A 16,721-nucleotide genomic window follows, 5' to 3' on the forward strand; every position below is an offset into this window, starting at 1 on the left:
TTAATAAGAATAAATCGTCTTATCATAGTTGCCATTGAATGCCATCTTGTTTTTACATCCAATAATAATTTCAATTTTTTATTTTCTTTTTTCATTATGATTTCTTCTAAAAATGTATACTTCGCCAGTGACTTCTTAAATATTCGTATTATTTTTCTGATGTTTTATAAAATTTCGTAGAGATTTTCTTCAAACATTTCTGTATTTAATGAATAAAAATCCGTTTCTTCACATGTAAACATCTTCATTTTCATCATAATTATCCCCAATACATATTGAATTTTCTACATAATCGTCGGCTTCTTCGTCATCACACTTTTCATATTGATTTTGTGTATTTATTTTATAAAAAAATATATACACGAATAACATTCGAATAACGAATTGCTGAAAATCCAGACGAATAATTCGAATACTCGACTATTCGAATATTCGATTGGGATTCCTAATACATATGTACCGGTCTCTGTGACGAGACAGAATGTTAAATTACAGAAAACGCAAATATCGGAAGGCAAAGATCGAAAATCGAAAGAATTTAAGTCGAAAGATCAAAAAAAAAAAGGTGCATGGTAAACGGTACATACTCACTTAATTTGCGCGAGCAGGATACAACAGCAACAAGAGGAACAGGCTTTTCCTCCCGTATTAATGTGCGCGCGCAGAATACGGGAGGAAAAGCATGTTCCTCTTGTTCTTGTTGTATCCTGCTCGCGCAAATTAAGTGAGTATGTACCGTTTACCATGCACCATTTTTTTTTGACCTTTCGACTTAAGATCTTTTTTCGATCTTTGCCTTCCGATATTTGTGTTTTCTGTAATTTAACATTCTGTCTCGTCACGGTAACTTTATTTGATTTACAAAATATGGATATGAGGGACTAAAAAACGTTTGTTCTTCAAAACATAGATTCAAAATTAGAATATAATTTAAAAATAGACCATTATTTTTTAAATATTACTCTCACAGATAAATACCATCCCTTATATGAAAAAAATTGTTAAAAAAAAAAAAAAAACGTAGTGAAGAACTTTCATCAGCACGCGTAAAACGGACGTAAAAAGACGTGCAAAGTGGAGATAGACAGTTCGAGCACAGGTCCAGCTTGTAGCTTGGCCTTAGCACGTGTGTCGAGTCTACCAGCAAGGCCCGCCCCTCGACCAATCACAAACGTTGGACACGCCCACCGCCATCCCTCGACCAATCAGAGCGAATTTTCATCTACCTTTCTCTCTTATCACTCCGTTTCTTTCTAACCGTGGAAAAATTCAGACTATTGAGCCCAGGAATTTGAATTCCTTTTAAATTTTATTTTCGCGCGTCGCACTACAGATAGAGCGAGCCTTTATTAAATTTCTCACATATGGGCATCACGATACTGAACATACGCAATGAAGCGACGAAATCGACTCATTTCAAATATGAAAAATTAACATAATGGGTCCACAGCGTTTTATCAAATTGGACGAGATGATTTGTGCGTGTGTTTTCATTATGGTAGGACTTTTTTATTTGCAGAATTGCACAATTTTTATAGCCACGACGGTAGTGAGGATTACGGCTCGGATGTGTGTGGGTGCTCGCAAGCCGGTTGGAGATTAGCGTTGGCGAAGAATGGCTTTTTTAGGGAAAACCCATTCCGGGAGATTATGCAGAGAGCTTTTTATGGACGAAGTGGGCTTTTTCATTCGCAAAATGGGTCCTAAAAGTAGGTGAATTTCGGGAAAAACGATACATTTTCACTTATTTTTAACCCAATTAACACCGTCTCGTCCATTCTCTAATTGGGTTTGTTAATATTGTTGTTTTTAATTTGTTCTACTTGTACGAAAATGAGATTCAAGTATAAAAACGAATGCACAATTCGTAAAGCTTACATATATAATCCGATTTGGAATTTTTGTGGCATGTTTTGCTTTTTTTATGTATGCATATTGCATACGTTTCATTTGAATAAGCTTTTTTCACTTAAAGTGAACACAATTCATATGAAAATGTGAAATAACACGTCCTCTAACACTTATCTTGGCGTTTGCGATTAAATTTTGACTATTTAATAAATATTTAATCGACCAAATCATTCATTCAAAAATATAAGATTCAATACAGTGACGCGTCTGGCCACAGTGACTCGTTGGAGCTCTCTGTAATGTCACTGTGGCTAATAATAATAATAATAATAATAATAATAATAGCTTTTATTCCAGACGATGAGGAGAATAGTGCAATCCCCAACGCCCATATAAATAATATATAGATAATAAAAAAAAAAGTATTGAAAAATAGTAAACAAAAAATAAATAAATAAATACATAAGTAAATATATAAATATTACTGATAATAAATAATAATAATAATAAATAATAATAATAATTATTATAATAAATAAATAATAATAAATAAGTCTAATAATAATAAATAATAATAATTTTATGTCTATTCAAGGCGGTCGGTGTAGCAGTTCCATCCATCGAACATACAATGAAGAATGCAAATGAGAAGATGCAGCAGCAAGAAGACAATTAGGCGATAAAAATATACGAAGACGTAGAGAGGCCGCTCTCATCCTGAGAATGGCTTCAAAATGGGGCACATGCCCTTCTACAAACATTTGCGACGCGCTACAGCTCCTAGGTAACCCGAAAAGAGCTAATATGTTAAATAAAATAAAAATAAAATAAAATTAACATAATATTGCCCAATTATTATTATTTATACTTTATCTATGTAGTAGTAACAATAGATGAAGTTTTGTGATCATGCGAAAATTCGAACTCGAGATTTTTTTTAACTAAGTTCAATAATTGACCACTATTTATTTATTTTACACTTTTTATAATTCAGGAAGATTATAAAAAAATCATCTATGATTTTTATATATTAAATATTTTAATGAAAATTATTGAAATAAATAAAAAGATTATCAGTAAAAAAAGCATTATATATTCACATATGCAAATTTATCAAAAATATAATGCAGATATATTTAATGCGTGAAAAATATTACTCATTGATTGGTCTGTTATATCAAACAATCAAAAGATAGAGACATTTATATGAATGTATGTACTTATGTACATTTATATATAGACAACACATCCTTTAACTTCTGATTATACTTTTGACATAAATATATGCCTTATTTTTAAAATAATGTACTTCAATATGGTGTTTTCATTAATCAGTTAACATATATAAATATAACAATATTCTTCAATTTAATTTTAATTACGACAGTGAAAAACCATTTGTTCCAACACAGTTTTTGGTAGTAGGATTTATGTATATATTATTTTATAATTATGTTAATGGAAAATATTAACCATATATTCGATTCTATAAAATATGTAGACATTGAATGGTTCATTTTAAACAAGCACTTTCTTCAATAAAATGGCACATTTTCATACTGTACTGCACTCGCCATACATTTGTACGTATACATCCACGCGAACAGGTAGACATATAAACAAAACATCGCAGCTAATTAAGCTGGCTATTTCACAACACGAAACACCGACAATCTACATCCGTCCCTTTCCAACGCGTACACGGGACAGAGAGCGAGAGCGAGACGCACAAGCTCGCGACCACATTTCCATGGGCCAGTCTCGCTCGGCCGCTTTCACCGCGTTCCCGCATCCCGGATCCCGGGATTCAGGACCTCTCGAACGGGGCCCCTCCACAGCCGGGCAGAGCCGGGCACCGACACAGAGGCCGAGCCGGAGTCTGGTCTCGGGTCCAGCGGGGCCTCAATGACCGGTCGGCGGGCTCGGTCCGCACACGTGCTCCAACGAGGCTCAGTCAGTGCCCGCCGGGTGACCGATCGCGGTACACGCCCCACGTGTCCCTCCGACTCCTAAAGATCCTCGAAACAGGGGGGAAGGGGTGGTGAGGGAGGGGGATTGGACCGGAAGTTGCGGCGACACTACCGCCCAAGTTTCCGACGTCGAAAGGTGACAGTTCCGCGAGAAGATCGCGCTGCTCCGGTGTCTTCGTTCGAGTGTGTGTGTTGTGATATTGTAATTCAGTGGTTTTGAATTTGTTTTTGGTTTCATCTTGAGGTTGGTGTGTTTGTTCTTTCTTTGGGGGTGCTCGGGTCGAGGCGGTCGAATTTATGGGTGTTGTGCAATTTGTTGTCGAATTTTGAAATGCGCGGGTTATTGTTGTTGTCGGTTGAGACGGTTTTTATTTTCTTCAATTGGTTGATTTGATTCAGTTACGAAAAGTTTTCATGTCTTGTTCAAATGTTGAATCGTTTAATGTGTAGATGTAGGTACATACATATGTATGTGAGCAAGAACCTATGCACTTGTATCTTTGTATAACTTACATATGTTTTCGTTCTTCTATATATAAATATATAGTTGCAATTTAATTTTAAGCGACTTACGACAATATGAATATTATAAATTTTTGCGATATATTTTAAGACTTGATTTTTGATTTTGATAAATATTTGATATTGTTCTGGGATTAGTGTTGTGATTACAAGTAATACAAAAATAATATTTCATCTAAATCCAATTAATATATTAATGTAAACAGTACTTATTTACCTACTAAGACGAATATACGAATCAATGTTTGTACATATTCAACATACTTACAATGATGTTATTATTTGAATAATCATCAAAATGATTTAATATAACTATTGTTATAAATATTACATGCTTTAAATATCAATTTTTTTTTTAAATACATGAGTAAAGACAATAAAAGTTATTATTATGCGTGTTTTGAATATGTTTAATTTCAATTCGTATTAACACTACTTTAGGTACTGTTTGATTGACTTTATATTATCGTTGCTTATACATACATATATGTATATAATGTAATATTATTTCATTATGTAATTTATTTTGTTTTGATGATTTGTATAATAATTGCTAATATTTTGTCAGTTTAGGTATAATTTTGGGTTTGATATTAATAACGCTCCGATTTAGTTATAAATAAATTGATTTGCACGCTTTTTAATCATATTTATACGCCCATATTAGATAAGGAATTGGAAATTATTTAATTCAGCTATTTAAATGCGGAAAAATTTAGGTTTTGTTTCATATACCTAAATAAATATGTAGAAATAAAGCGTCTACATCAATATTTTGCAATTTTTTTATTCAAATAAAATTAATTGAATCTATTAATCATACACTTACTATTTTATAATATCAATTTGATTATATATCAAATAATAATTAAGTGATGTACTTAATATTTAATATTTAAAATTAATTCACATCAAGAATGTGTATATGTAGATGTATACGAAAACGTTTAGAAATTTCATACATTTTAAATTTTATTGAGGTATATATACAATTTATAAAATAAAATGATTAAATACGGAATAAATTTACGCAGTTTTTTTCATTATCTTCAGTTAAGTTTAATAAAAATAAGTGATTTTTAAATATACATATATGCAAGTACGTAGTATAGCGGTAATAAGAATTTATATCGTTTTTATTAAAATTTATACCACATTTTCAAAATAAATGAACTAACTCTACATACCGATTCAATCGTTGAATAAATTTCAATGCGGAATATTGATTTATATTTTATTGAATTCGATTCACATCCATCCGAAGGGCAAAATTACAAACGATGAATAATGGATGTTCAACAAAACGGAATTTTTATTCAATAAAACACACGCGCACGTTCACTTTTATCATTATTTATTAGTCGCACCTACCAATAGAATAAACACACAAATTCATTTACATACTTATTAAACGCACATATTTAAATTTGAATAAAAAATAAAATCATTCATTTGTTAGAGCTCGAACTATCGTCAAGTCGACAGCGATGCATCGCGGTCTAGTGAAGTTGTGAATAATTAATTGCAATCGAAAATCATTGACGATGGTCTCCGTGATGAGATGAACAGATTCGCGGCCATTTTGGCGATGAGTGCTTAGTGAGTGTTTATCGAGAGTGTTGTGTCATGGAGCACCCCGGTGGGTTCGCAGCCTCCCCATGGGCGGCTGTGTTGGCCGCGGGCCACCACGTGGCCGCCCCTGGCGTCATGCAACATGACTATGGACATCCACATGGACATCCTCATGCCGCCCCTGCCATGCCGATGGATCTGCACGTGCCCCAGCCTTTCCCCTACTATCGGTGAGATGCATTTTCAATTTGGCAGCTTTCATTTTTCTATATGTGTGTATGTATGTGTCCTTCAGCTGATTTATGAAGGTTGTTTTCACTTGATTTTTATTTTCATTCCACTGTGATTTATATATTATATTATGATGGAATTGACATACTTTTGTATGAAAAATAATGCTAGGAGGTTGAAGAAAATATTTGAATTTGAAACAAATGATTATTTTTTAAATAATTAATTTGAATACATTATGTTTTTCTCCGTAGTTAATATTAATTAATACAATTCGGTAAATTTTCAAATCATTTCGTATGTTGTAGGTTGTGATTTATTTTCGTCATCATCATCATCATTTTCAGCCATTCACCATCCACTGCTGGATTGTTCCGCGACAAATCACTCACAGACTTTACACTCAACGGTTTATAGTTTTTGATCAAATCATATAGAGTTCAAATTAACGTGTAAATTATGATCACTGCAATCGTTTGTAAAAGTCAGATCAATTATTTTGATAAATCTGCGGATTTTCAAAAGCTTTTATTTAGTTTATAGTACCGGTAGTACCAAAAACTTATTTTCGGTCAAATACCGATACCACCGGTATCGGTACTTTCGGTATTGTAATCTCCAGTGACGACAACAGAGTGCATTACCCATATTCGTTTTTTTGACAATGCTTTATATTGAAATTTTTTGACAATGCTTTATATTGAGTGTTTAGTCCGTGAGTGATTTGTCGTGACACCCTGCTGGATGAAGGCCTCCAATAGAGGTTGTGATTTCTCGACTTTTTTTGATTCTCGAGATTCGAGAATCTCCTTTTCTCGGAATATTTGAATCTCGAGATTTGAGAATCTTATTTTCTCGAAATATTTGAATCTCGAGAACTCGAGATTTCCTTTTATTGTTTCTCGAGATTCTCGAGAATTCTCGAGAAAGTATATATATTTTTTAATATAGTGAATTGATTTTTTTAGCATATAAACTTGACAACATACAAAAATCAAAAGGACACAAGCACTACATATGTATGTATATTATATCAGGGGTTTACAACTTTATTAAAGACATGACGAAAGAAAGATATAGAGAGATACAATAGAACATTGAATAGAAAAAAGGCATGAAAAGAAAATAAAAATACACAAAAGTAATTTAAAATAGTAAAAATAACAATATGTAAAAAAGAATTTTATAAAATTCCCAGTGTTGCACCCGGCTTTGCCCGTGTTTTTGTGACCGGAAAAATAATATAAATACTGACCATCTATGCATATTAAAATACTGACTATAAATTGATTAATATCTAAGGAACAAATACTCGAATAAATAAATAATAAATCAAAAATCTTTGTTTTATGTGTGTTAAGTGGGGTCATATTGTCAGTGAAAATATATTTTCACTAGCTTTTTAGTGATATCATAACCGAATAATTTCGCACTAGTGACTAGTACCTACATGCACATATGTATACCTATGTGTATATGTAACTTAAAAATGGTGCGATTTCGTTGTATCATGTGTATATGTACTTATATGATGACCGAATAATAACTTACCGGACAAATAATAAAAATACTGACCATCTATACATATTACAATACTTCACAAAATTATTTACGAGTTAACAAGTATACAAATCAGTCAGTTTATTGAGCAAAAACATGTAATGATAAATTAAGAATATTCTCGATATTTTCGAGATTCTAATAAACGATTTCTCGAGATACGAGAATCTCGAATTTTCATAATAAAATATTCTCGAGAAATGAGAATCTCAAAATTTTACAATAAAATATTCTCGAGAAACGAGAATCAAAATTTCTCGAGAAATCTCGAGACGACATTCTCGATCACAACCTCTAGCCTCCAACACACTTCCATTCGTCTGTTTTGAACAACTTTCATCCATCTCACTTCACACATTTTTTCGAATTTCATCTACCCATCTTTTTTGTAGTCTTCCTTTCACTCTTTCACATTATCTCGGGTACCATTTGCAGCCCTTCTTTTGTCCACCTTTCGTCCATTCTTAGGGCGAAATCACACAGGGAAGAATGGCACGTCGTGTGCATGGCTCCCCGCTGTGGTTGGTCTCCTACATTTCTTCAAATATGGGATACACCGTTATCGATCACTGTCAAGCAATAATAAATATAAGGATACAATTTTACCGAAAACACTCCAGAGGGTCATTTTGGGGTGGGGTGTGCTGGGCGTTCCATGAATATGTTCAAGGTACGGCCCATTTTTTTCGCATGTTTAAAAGTATCTAAAAAAAAAACATGTGCATCGCTGTGTGTTTTCGCCTTTATAGTTGCGTGATTCGCCCATCACCATTTCAAACTTTTCACTCTCCACTACATCAACTACCCTTATCATACTTCTCACCCAAGTATTCCGTTTCCTATCTCTCTTCATAATAACGATCATACAGCGTTTCTTACTTTTTTGAGTGGATTGGATTTTGTGTAACATTTTAGCGTTCAATGTCCAACTTAACATACTGTTTCAATATAACACATTTTTCCCAATAATTTATAGGGTTTTTATTGATTTTTTTTTATAATTATCACAATGATTCATAGCGACAAAGCAGGTATTCTCAATTAAACGCTATGACTAAAAAAATTAAATATACAAGAGCGCATGAATACATAAAACACATAAAATGAAAATATTTTAACAAATAAAACATACATATATATCTAAAATATATAAAAGTACATACATAGTACATTAATACATACATACAAATAGCGGCGGTTTTTCATACATTGAAAATAAGCACGCGTTTGGGACCCCCGAATCTTGGGGGCCCCTAAAGGGGCCTTTGCTACCAAAATTTACAACTTACAAATTATTATCATTTTCCACAATACGTTCGTAAGCCATGAACAAATGAAATTAGTATCTATTTTACATAGTATTTTAAAATAGTATCGATTGTATTCCAAAACCTGTTAGTGTTTCAAGTACATACATATGTATAGTAAATAGATAAAAAAATATGGTTTTTTTTAAATCTTAATGAAAAACCACGTACTGAAAAGCATGGTATAAAATAATGATAGCATTTTTTTTATTGAAGTGGAGGCATCACATTTCAAATGCGCTTGGGGCCCCCCATTTACTTGATACGCATACACATATTATATGTACACAGGGTTAAATCATATTATATCCATTTATAAATAAGCTTACAATGATTTTTGTATGAAATTATTTGAATTACATTTGGCCGTCATTAAATCATGGTATTCAGCAAAATAATAATAATAACTAAGATTGGCAACATTATGTTGATTTTATTGAAGTATAGTTTAAAAAATAATGAAATAATAATATGTATATATGTATGTACACGTAGGTGAATAAAAAATGAGTGCGCATAAAGATGTATGGTTGACGTGTTTTTATTGTTTTTGAAATTATTTTATTTGTTTTTTAAATGCTTTTGCTTTTCGCATAAAAATAATTAGTATTTTCTAATTCAATGACTTTTTTCTTTCTAATATTTATTAATTTTGGTGAAAATTATTGTAACTCTAGGGTGCATTGGCATTTATAAAAAACACGAATTATAATTTATAACGCTTTAACGATAGTTTGCGTTGAAATATAAATACATATTATATGTACATACTACTGTTTTATAAATACATATGTATGTACGTATTTTAAATGATTTATTTGTTTCATGCGTTAAATAATAATTAATAAATTTTGTATGCTAACTATAATTCTTAAATTGGGTCAAATTTTTTATGTTGAAAAAATCAAAACTATACGCACATTAGTGGGAATAATATAGTTAAGTACGAAATTATATTAATTTTAATATGTTCAATTAAAATATCAGTTCAATTAATGGAAAAAAATCATATTTTTTCGATTATTATTTCATCGTTATAGATAAGCATCAACAGTAAACTAATTATTTAAAAATCTCCCATTTTTCCTCTATATCTGTGATTTTTTGAAGTTTTACGATTCATATCTGAAATATTTCCAAATCCGTATACGCTTTTTCCTACAAAAATGTAATGGGCCTATGTATAATTTTCAATTTATTTGTGAGTGTTACGCACTAGTCTATTTAAGCAGTAAGTGCTTCACTGCAGTATGAATTTGAAACATTGTAAGTCCATATGTACAATATAAACCTGGTTTATTGACTGGTGTTTTGCACTCAAATATCAGCTTGAATCAACCAAGCGTATCCCTAAAATCCCCGCATTCTCTCACGTTCATTGTAGGTACACAAATCTTTTGCTAAATTTTACTGAAAAACAACAAGAAATAAACCAGAATACCAATGTATATGTAGATATTTGTATAAAATTTTTGTTGGACTAGTTAGTTTTTGTATATTTACAATTAAGCAGATTTTGGGGAAATGTGTTTCCCGTATGATCTGTGTGAATTTATTTCAAAGTATGCAATTAAAATGAAATGAGATTATTCTTATAGTATTTTTTATATGCATATGCATATTTTTTATATGCATAAGTGATTAATTTGATTTGGGTGGTTTTTTTTTTAATTCGATTAACAATTTTTAATAATATTTTTAGTATTGAGGAAACATTGTCTGCTTCCATACATACATACATATACACATGTATTATACTTTTTTTGATTTATATTCAGAGATTGATTGAAAAAATTTGAGGTGAGAAAAAGCCGCGGGGCAAAAAACGGAAGAGATGATTAAATATACCTGACTGTGAATTAACTCTAGAAAATTACTCTATCCTCTATGTAAATTCGGTATTTATCGACTCGAATCAATAATCAAGCGTGTATCTGATACCGGTCATTATTATATCGTAGATTTTAGCTCGGGCATGTATCACATGTGTATCATCATCATCGTTTTATAATACCCAATTAACAACACCACAATAACAATATCGTATTGTATCAATATTTCTATTCAGAATGCTTATGCTATGTACATATGTATGTATTTATGTATAATGTATGTATTATAATGTACTTATTTTTTTCATCTATTGAAATTAATTTTTTTTCTGACGTGTTTGTTCCGCATCACATACATAGAGATAGACTTATCGACAGATAAATCATGCGTTTTGAGTGAATTTCGGTTGCGGGGGATAATCGGCGTTGGCGTTTAAATTTAGACGATGTGGTAGTCCCCTGCTGTGGTTCATATCTACCAGACTTATATCAATTTCATCATCAATCACTGAAGATGATGTTCAATTAAGAGATCATACCGGACAACATCCACTTAACGTTCAATCTGAGCGTCGAACGGGAACTGAACACTCCTGGTGAAATGGATATGTAATGCTATGTACATTTATACATTTGTATGGATGTATGTATAGGTTTATATGTATATAATAATATAATAGAAGTACATTATGTATCTATGATGTATGTTTCTGGTTTTAATTATTGCTTCGTGTGTTTTTAATGTATAGGTACATGTTCTACCCATTAAAACATTCCTGGAAGTTTATTCTCTATTTAAGTACGTTTTTAAATAGGTATATTTGATTGGTCACTGTGTTGTAAATGAAGTTTTATTGTATTAGATATTCCAAGACATATTACAAACCTTGACATCTTTTGCTTTCATTTTTTTATGTTCAATTTTATGGATTATCTTTAATTTTTTTCATTCTTAGTATTAGGTTGCCATCTTCGTTGAGATTTGACTGCAGACAAATCAGATACCTTTTTTTTTAAATAATATTTCGATATCATGTCGACAAATAATTAAATTTCGTTTTGGTTTGATTATAATAGAAATTTATAATATATGTAGTTATTTTGAGCCCTTGAAAGAAAACGATGAACACAGCTAGGATCATTCAACCTGTTGTATTTTAAGTGTGTATTGTCTTATATATGGGCAGACAAGTTGCTGATCTCTGATAAATTCATAGATAATTTTCTGCCGATAACAAATGGTATACTCAGGTTTGGATTAATAAGTAATTTGTATTATTTTGTGAAGTTTTAATTTTAAATGGTAGTTGGTACGCTTTTAAACTCCCTGCCATAACAGTTAGTTGCATTTTTGTCCGATCGAACTGCAGTTTTTGATGCGCTCGCGCGGTCATTAAGCGGAGTCTGCGCAATTCGAAGACGCATCACATACACAAAAACGCATTCGATCGAATGCATTCATCTCGAACATCGCGGAATTCTCGACTGTCCCTCGAGTGCCACCGAAATGAAAAGCCCTCGAATAAAACGCATTCGACGGGGAATAAATTAAAAAATTGCGCCGGGGAGGTTTATTTTTCGGCGACGGGCGAATCTCATCTCGACGCGTCGACGTTTTCGAGATTCGGTTATTATGCGTCAAAACTGGTCGATTTCGATTTCGAGTCCGGGGGGAAAATTCTCAGACGCAAGTCTCGGCAAAAAGTGCCAACTAACGAGTGGTCGCTGTGCGTTGCCCGTGTCGATTTTTTCGTCCCTTTTTGTCGTTCGACAACCGAAAGACTAATGTTGCGCGAATGTCGAGTCGTATTCGAGATTCGGACGCTCTCGCAGCATGCGCTGAAACGTATTGTATGTTATTTGTATGTCTTTTTTTGTGTTTTCGTCGTCTTTTTGTACTCTCGCGTCTAAATTTAAAATTTGCTAGTAGATCGTGCACTTTTTGGTCGTCGTCGTCTTCGTCGCCGCGGTTCTCTGATGCTTGCTGTGTTTTGTTAATGTCTTGATTTCGACGTAGAGGTCGATGTTATACATACATAGATTGTGTCTAGATGTATAGTCTGTATCGATTGGGAGTACTTATTGAAATGTGTGCAATTGAAAGAGTTTTGCTCGAAATTATACTTATCTATTATTTTTTTCAACTTGTGTAATACATATGTGTCATCATGGAATTTTCTTACTGTCCGTATTAAATTTGGTTAGTAGATGCAATCGATTGCTAATTTTGAAGCTTCATATTTGTTTTTAAATTTAGTGCAGATTTATCATTATGTATGTACATATGAGCAGAGCTATAGAGAAAAATTCCGGCCACTGGGAAAAATAATTTCCGGCTATGAGAAACTAAAAAAAAAAGATCTTTGAAATATATTTTTAATATGCGAAAAATGCATTATTACATATACATATGTATATTGGCTGTTATTTTTAAAATTTGTAATTGAATAGTAGTAGGAGTAGTCAGGGCCCTGGAAATTTACTTCGGCCCCCCCCATACTCTCGTCGGCCCTGCTTATAAGATGAGATTCACCTAGGAAAGAGAAATGTAAGATTGCTAACAGAGTTTATTATTTTTTCTTTAGGACTACATAATTGTGAATAATACGAATTATTCTATGTATTTCAAATAAGTCAAATTAGTTAAAATTTATTATTATTACATATTTTTAATTTATCTATTTTTTGTTTTGTACACATTCATTAATGTTTTATTTCATATCTATTTGTTACAAATTTCGACCTTAACAATAATAGGTACAGCATGTTGATCATTGATTTGAAGCGAAGAATTTTCTATAATTGTCATAGTGTAATATATCATTGAAATGCGAAGGTGTTGGTGCGCCATGACTTTTGACCGAAGGTGTATACCTACGAAAAGACTTTTTATCAGTTTTTTTTTTGTTTTTCAAATCTATGTAACTATTGGGCCAAATTTTGAAATGAAGACAGTTGCGGTGGTTGAAGAGAGTGGCTGGTGGTGGCAAGCGGCTCGGCTGACAGAACCGGCGACAGTTTTTTGACAGTTGGGCCGCCCGGGCTGACGGGCCCATCTCCTATATAAGGGCCCGCCGGGCAAAAACCCCGCGACCCAAGCATTCATCATGCATTGATTTGTGGGTTCCTTCAACCCTGCATCACTTTTTCCCCGACTCCGCTATTAACGGTTCATCTAACGATTTCGTGTGTTATCCCATTCACCCTATTGAAGTTTTGTACATGTGTGTGTTTATGTCGGGGTTTGGTTTATTTATTTTTTAATTCAACCTGTGTTTTGAATATGTACATATCGTTGGTATACTGGCAGAAAACGTTATGTTTTAAATTTGTTGTTGAATTAGATTTTTTTTTTTTAATTTGTTAAGTCGAAAAATGAATAATGATTTCGGTCACAAAATAGAGAGCTTCAAACCTTTTGATTTTCGAAAAAAAAAACACGATTTTTTCAAAACAAGCATTTTTGACTTAATGCTTTCTGTCAGTATACCGCGATATGTAAAAACAGGCTTGGTCGTTTTGCAACGTAAGTGTTTGTTTTGTTGATGATTTTTAAATTTTTTCTAGTATGTGACTGTTTTTTTTTAACAATTTCAGTTAATGTTGTAGGAATTTTCTTAATATGTAACTAGTGGTTTTACCCGGCTTCGCTCGGTATTTGTAATATAAACCGCTTAAACATGACTAATCTAAAAGTAAACATTTTATTAAATTTATTTGAATAGTTTTATTTTATATAAATTTATTTGAATACTTATTTGTTTTTTTTTATTAAAATGACTTTCACGAACAAACAAACACATATAGTCTTTCGAAATTATATGAGATTTCATATCATAATTATATGAGATTTCATACCCTACCAGATTTCGAAGAGAAATCGGGTAGGGTATGAAGTAATTTTATTAAAATTTGTTATAAGCCTTTTATGTTTTTTTAAATAACTTAACTATAAATTCACATTAAAATTGACTTTGTTAAAAAAGTGAAATTATGCAGAATTGATTTACATTACATTAGATTTAAAAACCTAAACAAAAATAATACAAAATGTCTTGGTAAAAATTCTTCATTGTAGGGTATTTAGTACCAAATAATGCGTTTATTTATTATAGGCAGTCAAAAATTTTGATTATAGCGAATTTCTATGTCAAAAACATCTAATTAATAAACCCGAAATAAACAACTTGCACTCATTGAAAACATAAATAATATTGTCTAACTTATTGTATGTGTAATAAAAGAAAGATAAAACCGGAACGGGTACAGTTACGAATTTACGATACTACACCAGGGCCCGGATTTTCTCTTGGTGGCTCTGGTTATATGAATTGAATGTCTCCTATAATTGGCGTAATTAATTTCATACATTTACTCTTTTCTCTTATTATATTTCATATTAAAATAGTCATGGAAAAATTTTCTCTAATGGTTCTTGTTGCCGTATGGAGAGGAAAATGTATTTAATGCTCCGACCTTATATGCGAAACGAATTTCTAAGAACAGTAAAGCAATTCAAAATTTATCGCTGTAAATGTCGCCATTACTTACGACCCTATCCTGTACTTCTTACGTACGCAAGCGAAAGAAGATTCAGATCAAGCCCCCGATACAAGCAAATATGTATACGCGCGTAATATAAATAAATAATAATGCGAGATCTTCGTCGGCCCGATAGCCAATTTCGGCATCGATCGGCTTTCATTTCGCGTTTTATAAATAAAAGTATACGCTTAAACATATAATATAACATAAAACGCCATTGTGTATAAATGTAATAAGTGCGGTTTTATTATTCATTGGGAGATCCCGTACAAACGGACCGAGCCGCAATAATTTCCCGCGCTGCTCAATTAGGACCCACTTGGAAGTCTCTGCGTTTGGTTTTTCTCCTCAAGAGAGAGGAGATAAGGAAGCTGCGGGTATATTCAGAGTACGACCCCAGAAGCGTATCGACGGTATAAATCGCGAGTAAATGCGTAACGATTGCCATTCGATTTATAGATTCGCGTAATTGTTTAATCGCGTTCGGTAAGGGAAAGCCGCTTTTGATCCGGACCGCGGCTCTCCTCCTCTCTGGGTACGATCGCACAATTAGTTTGCGCTGAAAAATATCGTACGACGTACAAAGCTTTGTCCTTTTGAGGCTTTATTTGAGTTCTGTCTATCTTTGGCGATTCAAAGTATCGATTTTGAACGCGGGTTCGTAAAGGCAGCGAGCGGTACAAATTCTGCTCGTCGAATACAATGTTGGGTGTGTTTTGTATTTGCAACGCATTTTCTACCCATGTCATTTGAGCTGGTTTTTCTTTGACTTCATTATTCGTTCTTATGTAATATCGTACATAATAATGGGAACTAATTATTTGGTGGGTTAAAAATAACTAAAATGATTAGTTAAAATTTAAGATTAATGATCAGTATTTTACTAAATAAGTGATCAGTTTAATAATATAAATGATAAGTAAATATTCGGTAAAAGTCGGAATTCTCGACTGGGTCGACCCTCTAGGCTCAGAAGCGAGGCTCTGTCGACCCGCTCCTACCTGTCATTCGTTGCTCTTTACGACTACTCTAGTATTGCCGTGTCCTGAATTAACTCAACTTTTACCTGATGAAATACTCCGACATATACTGCCTGGTTCGCATATAATATAATATATAAAAGTTCGCTAAAAACTCGTTCTAGTATTTACTCGTAATTTACACGAATGTGAATTGAATTAATAGCGATAATATATTAAATTGTCTTTATATGAGAATTAAATAAAATTCCACTTAGAAAAATCATATTTCGACTATTCTTGTGAATTTATAAAAAAAATTCGTTTACGAAATTAAATTCGAAAAAAAATTCAGAATAAACGTATGTATTA

At 32.4% G+C, this 16,721-nt stretch overlaps 1 protein-coding gene across 1 annotated transcript in view; it reads left to right on the forward strand.

Annotated features, from left to right (window-relative positions):
* The first annotated feature begins 5,802 nt into the window (after positions 1–5,802).
* Positions 5,803–16,721, forward strand: part of trh (PAS domain-containing protein trachealess) — a 236,811-nt gene continuing 225,892 nt past the window's right edge. The window contains exon 1 of the mRNA XM_077444969.1: positions 5,803–6,145. Within this exon, the coding sequence (XP_077301095.1) occupies positions 5,970–6,145 (176 nt within the window). The 5' untranslated portion in view covers positions 5,803–5,969. The remainder of the gene's footprint in view (positions 6,146–16,721) is intronic.

Source organism: Arctopsyche grandis, chromosome 13, assembly GCF_051622035.1.
Source record: "Arctopsyche grandis isolate Sample6627 chromosome 13, ASM5162203v2, whole genome shotgun sequence".
NCBI classification, from domain to species: Eukaryota; Metazoa; Arthropoda; class Insecta; order Trichoptera; family Hydropsychidae; genus Arctopsyche; species Arctopsyche grandis.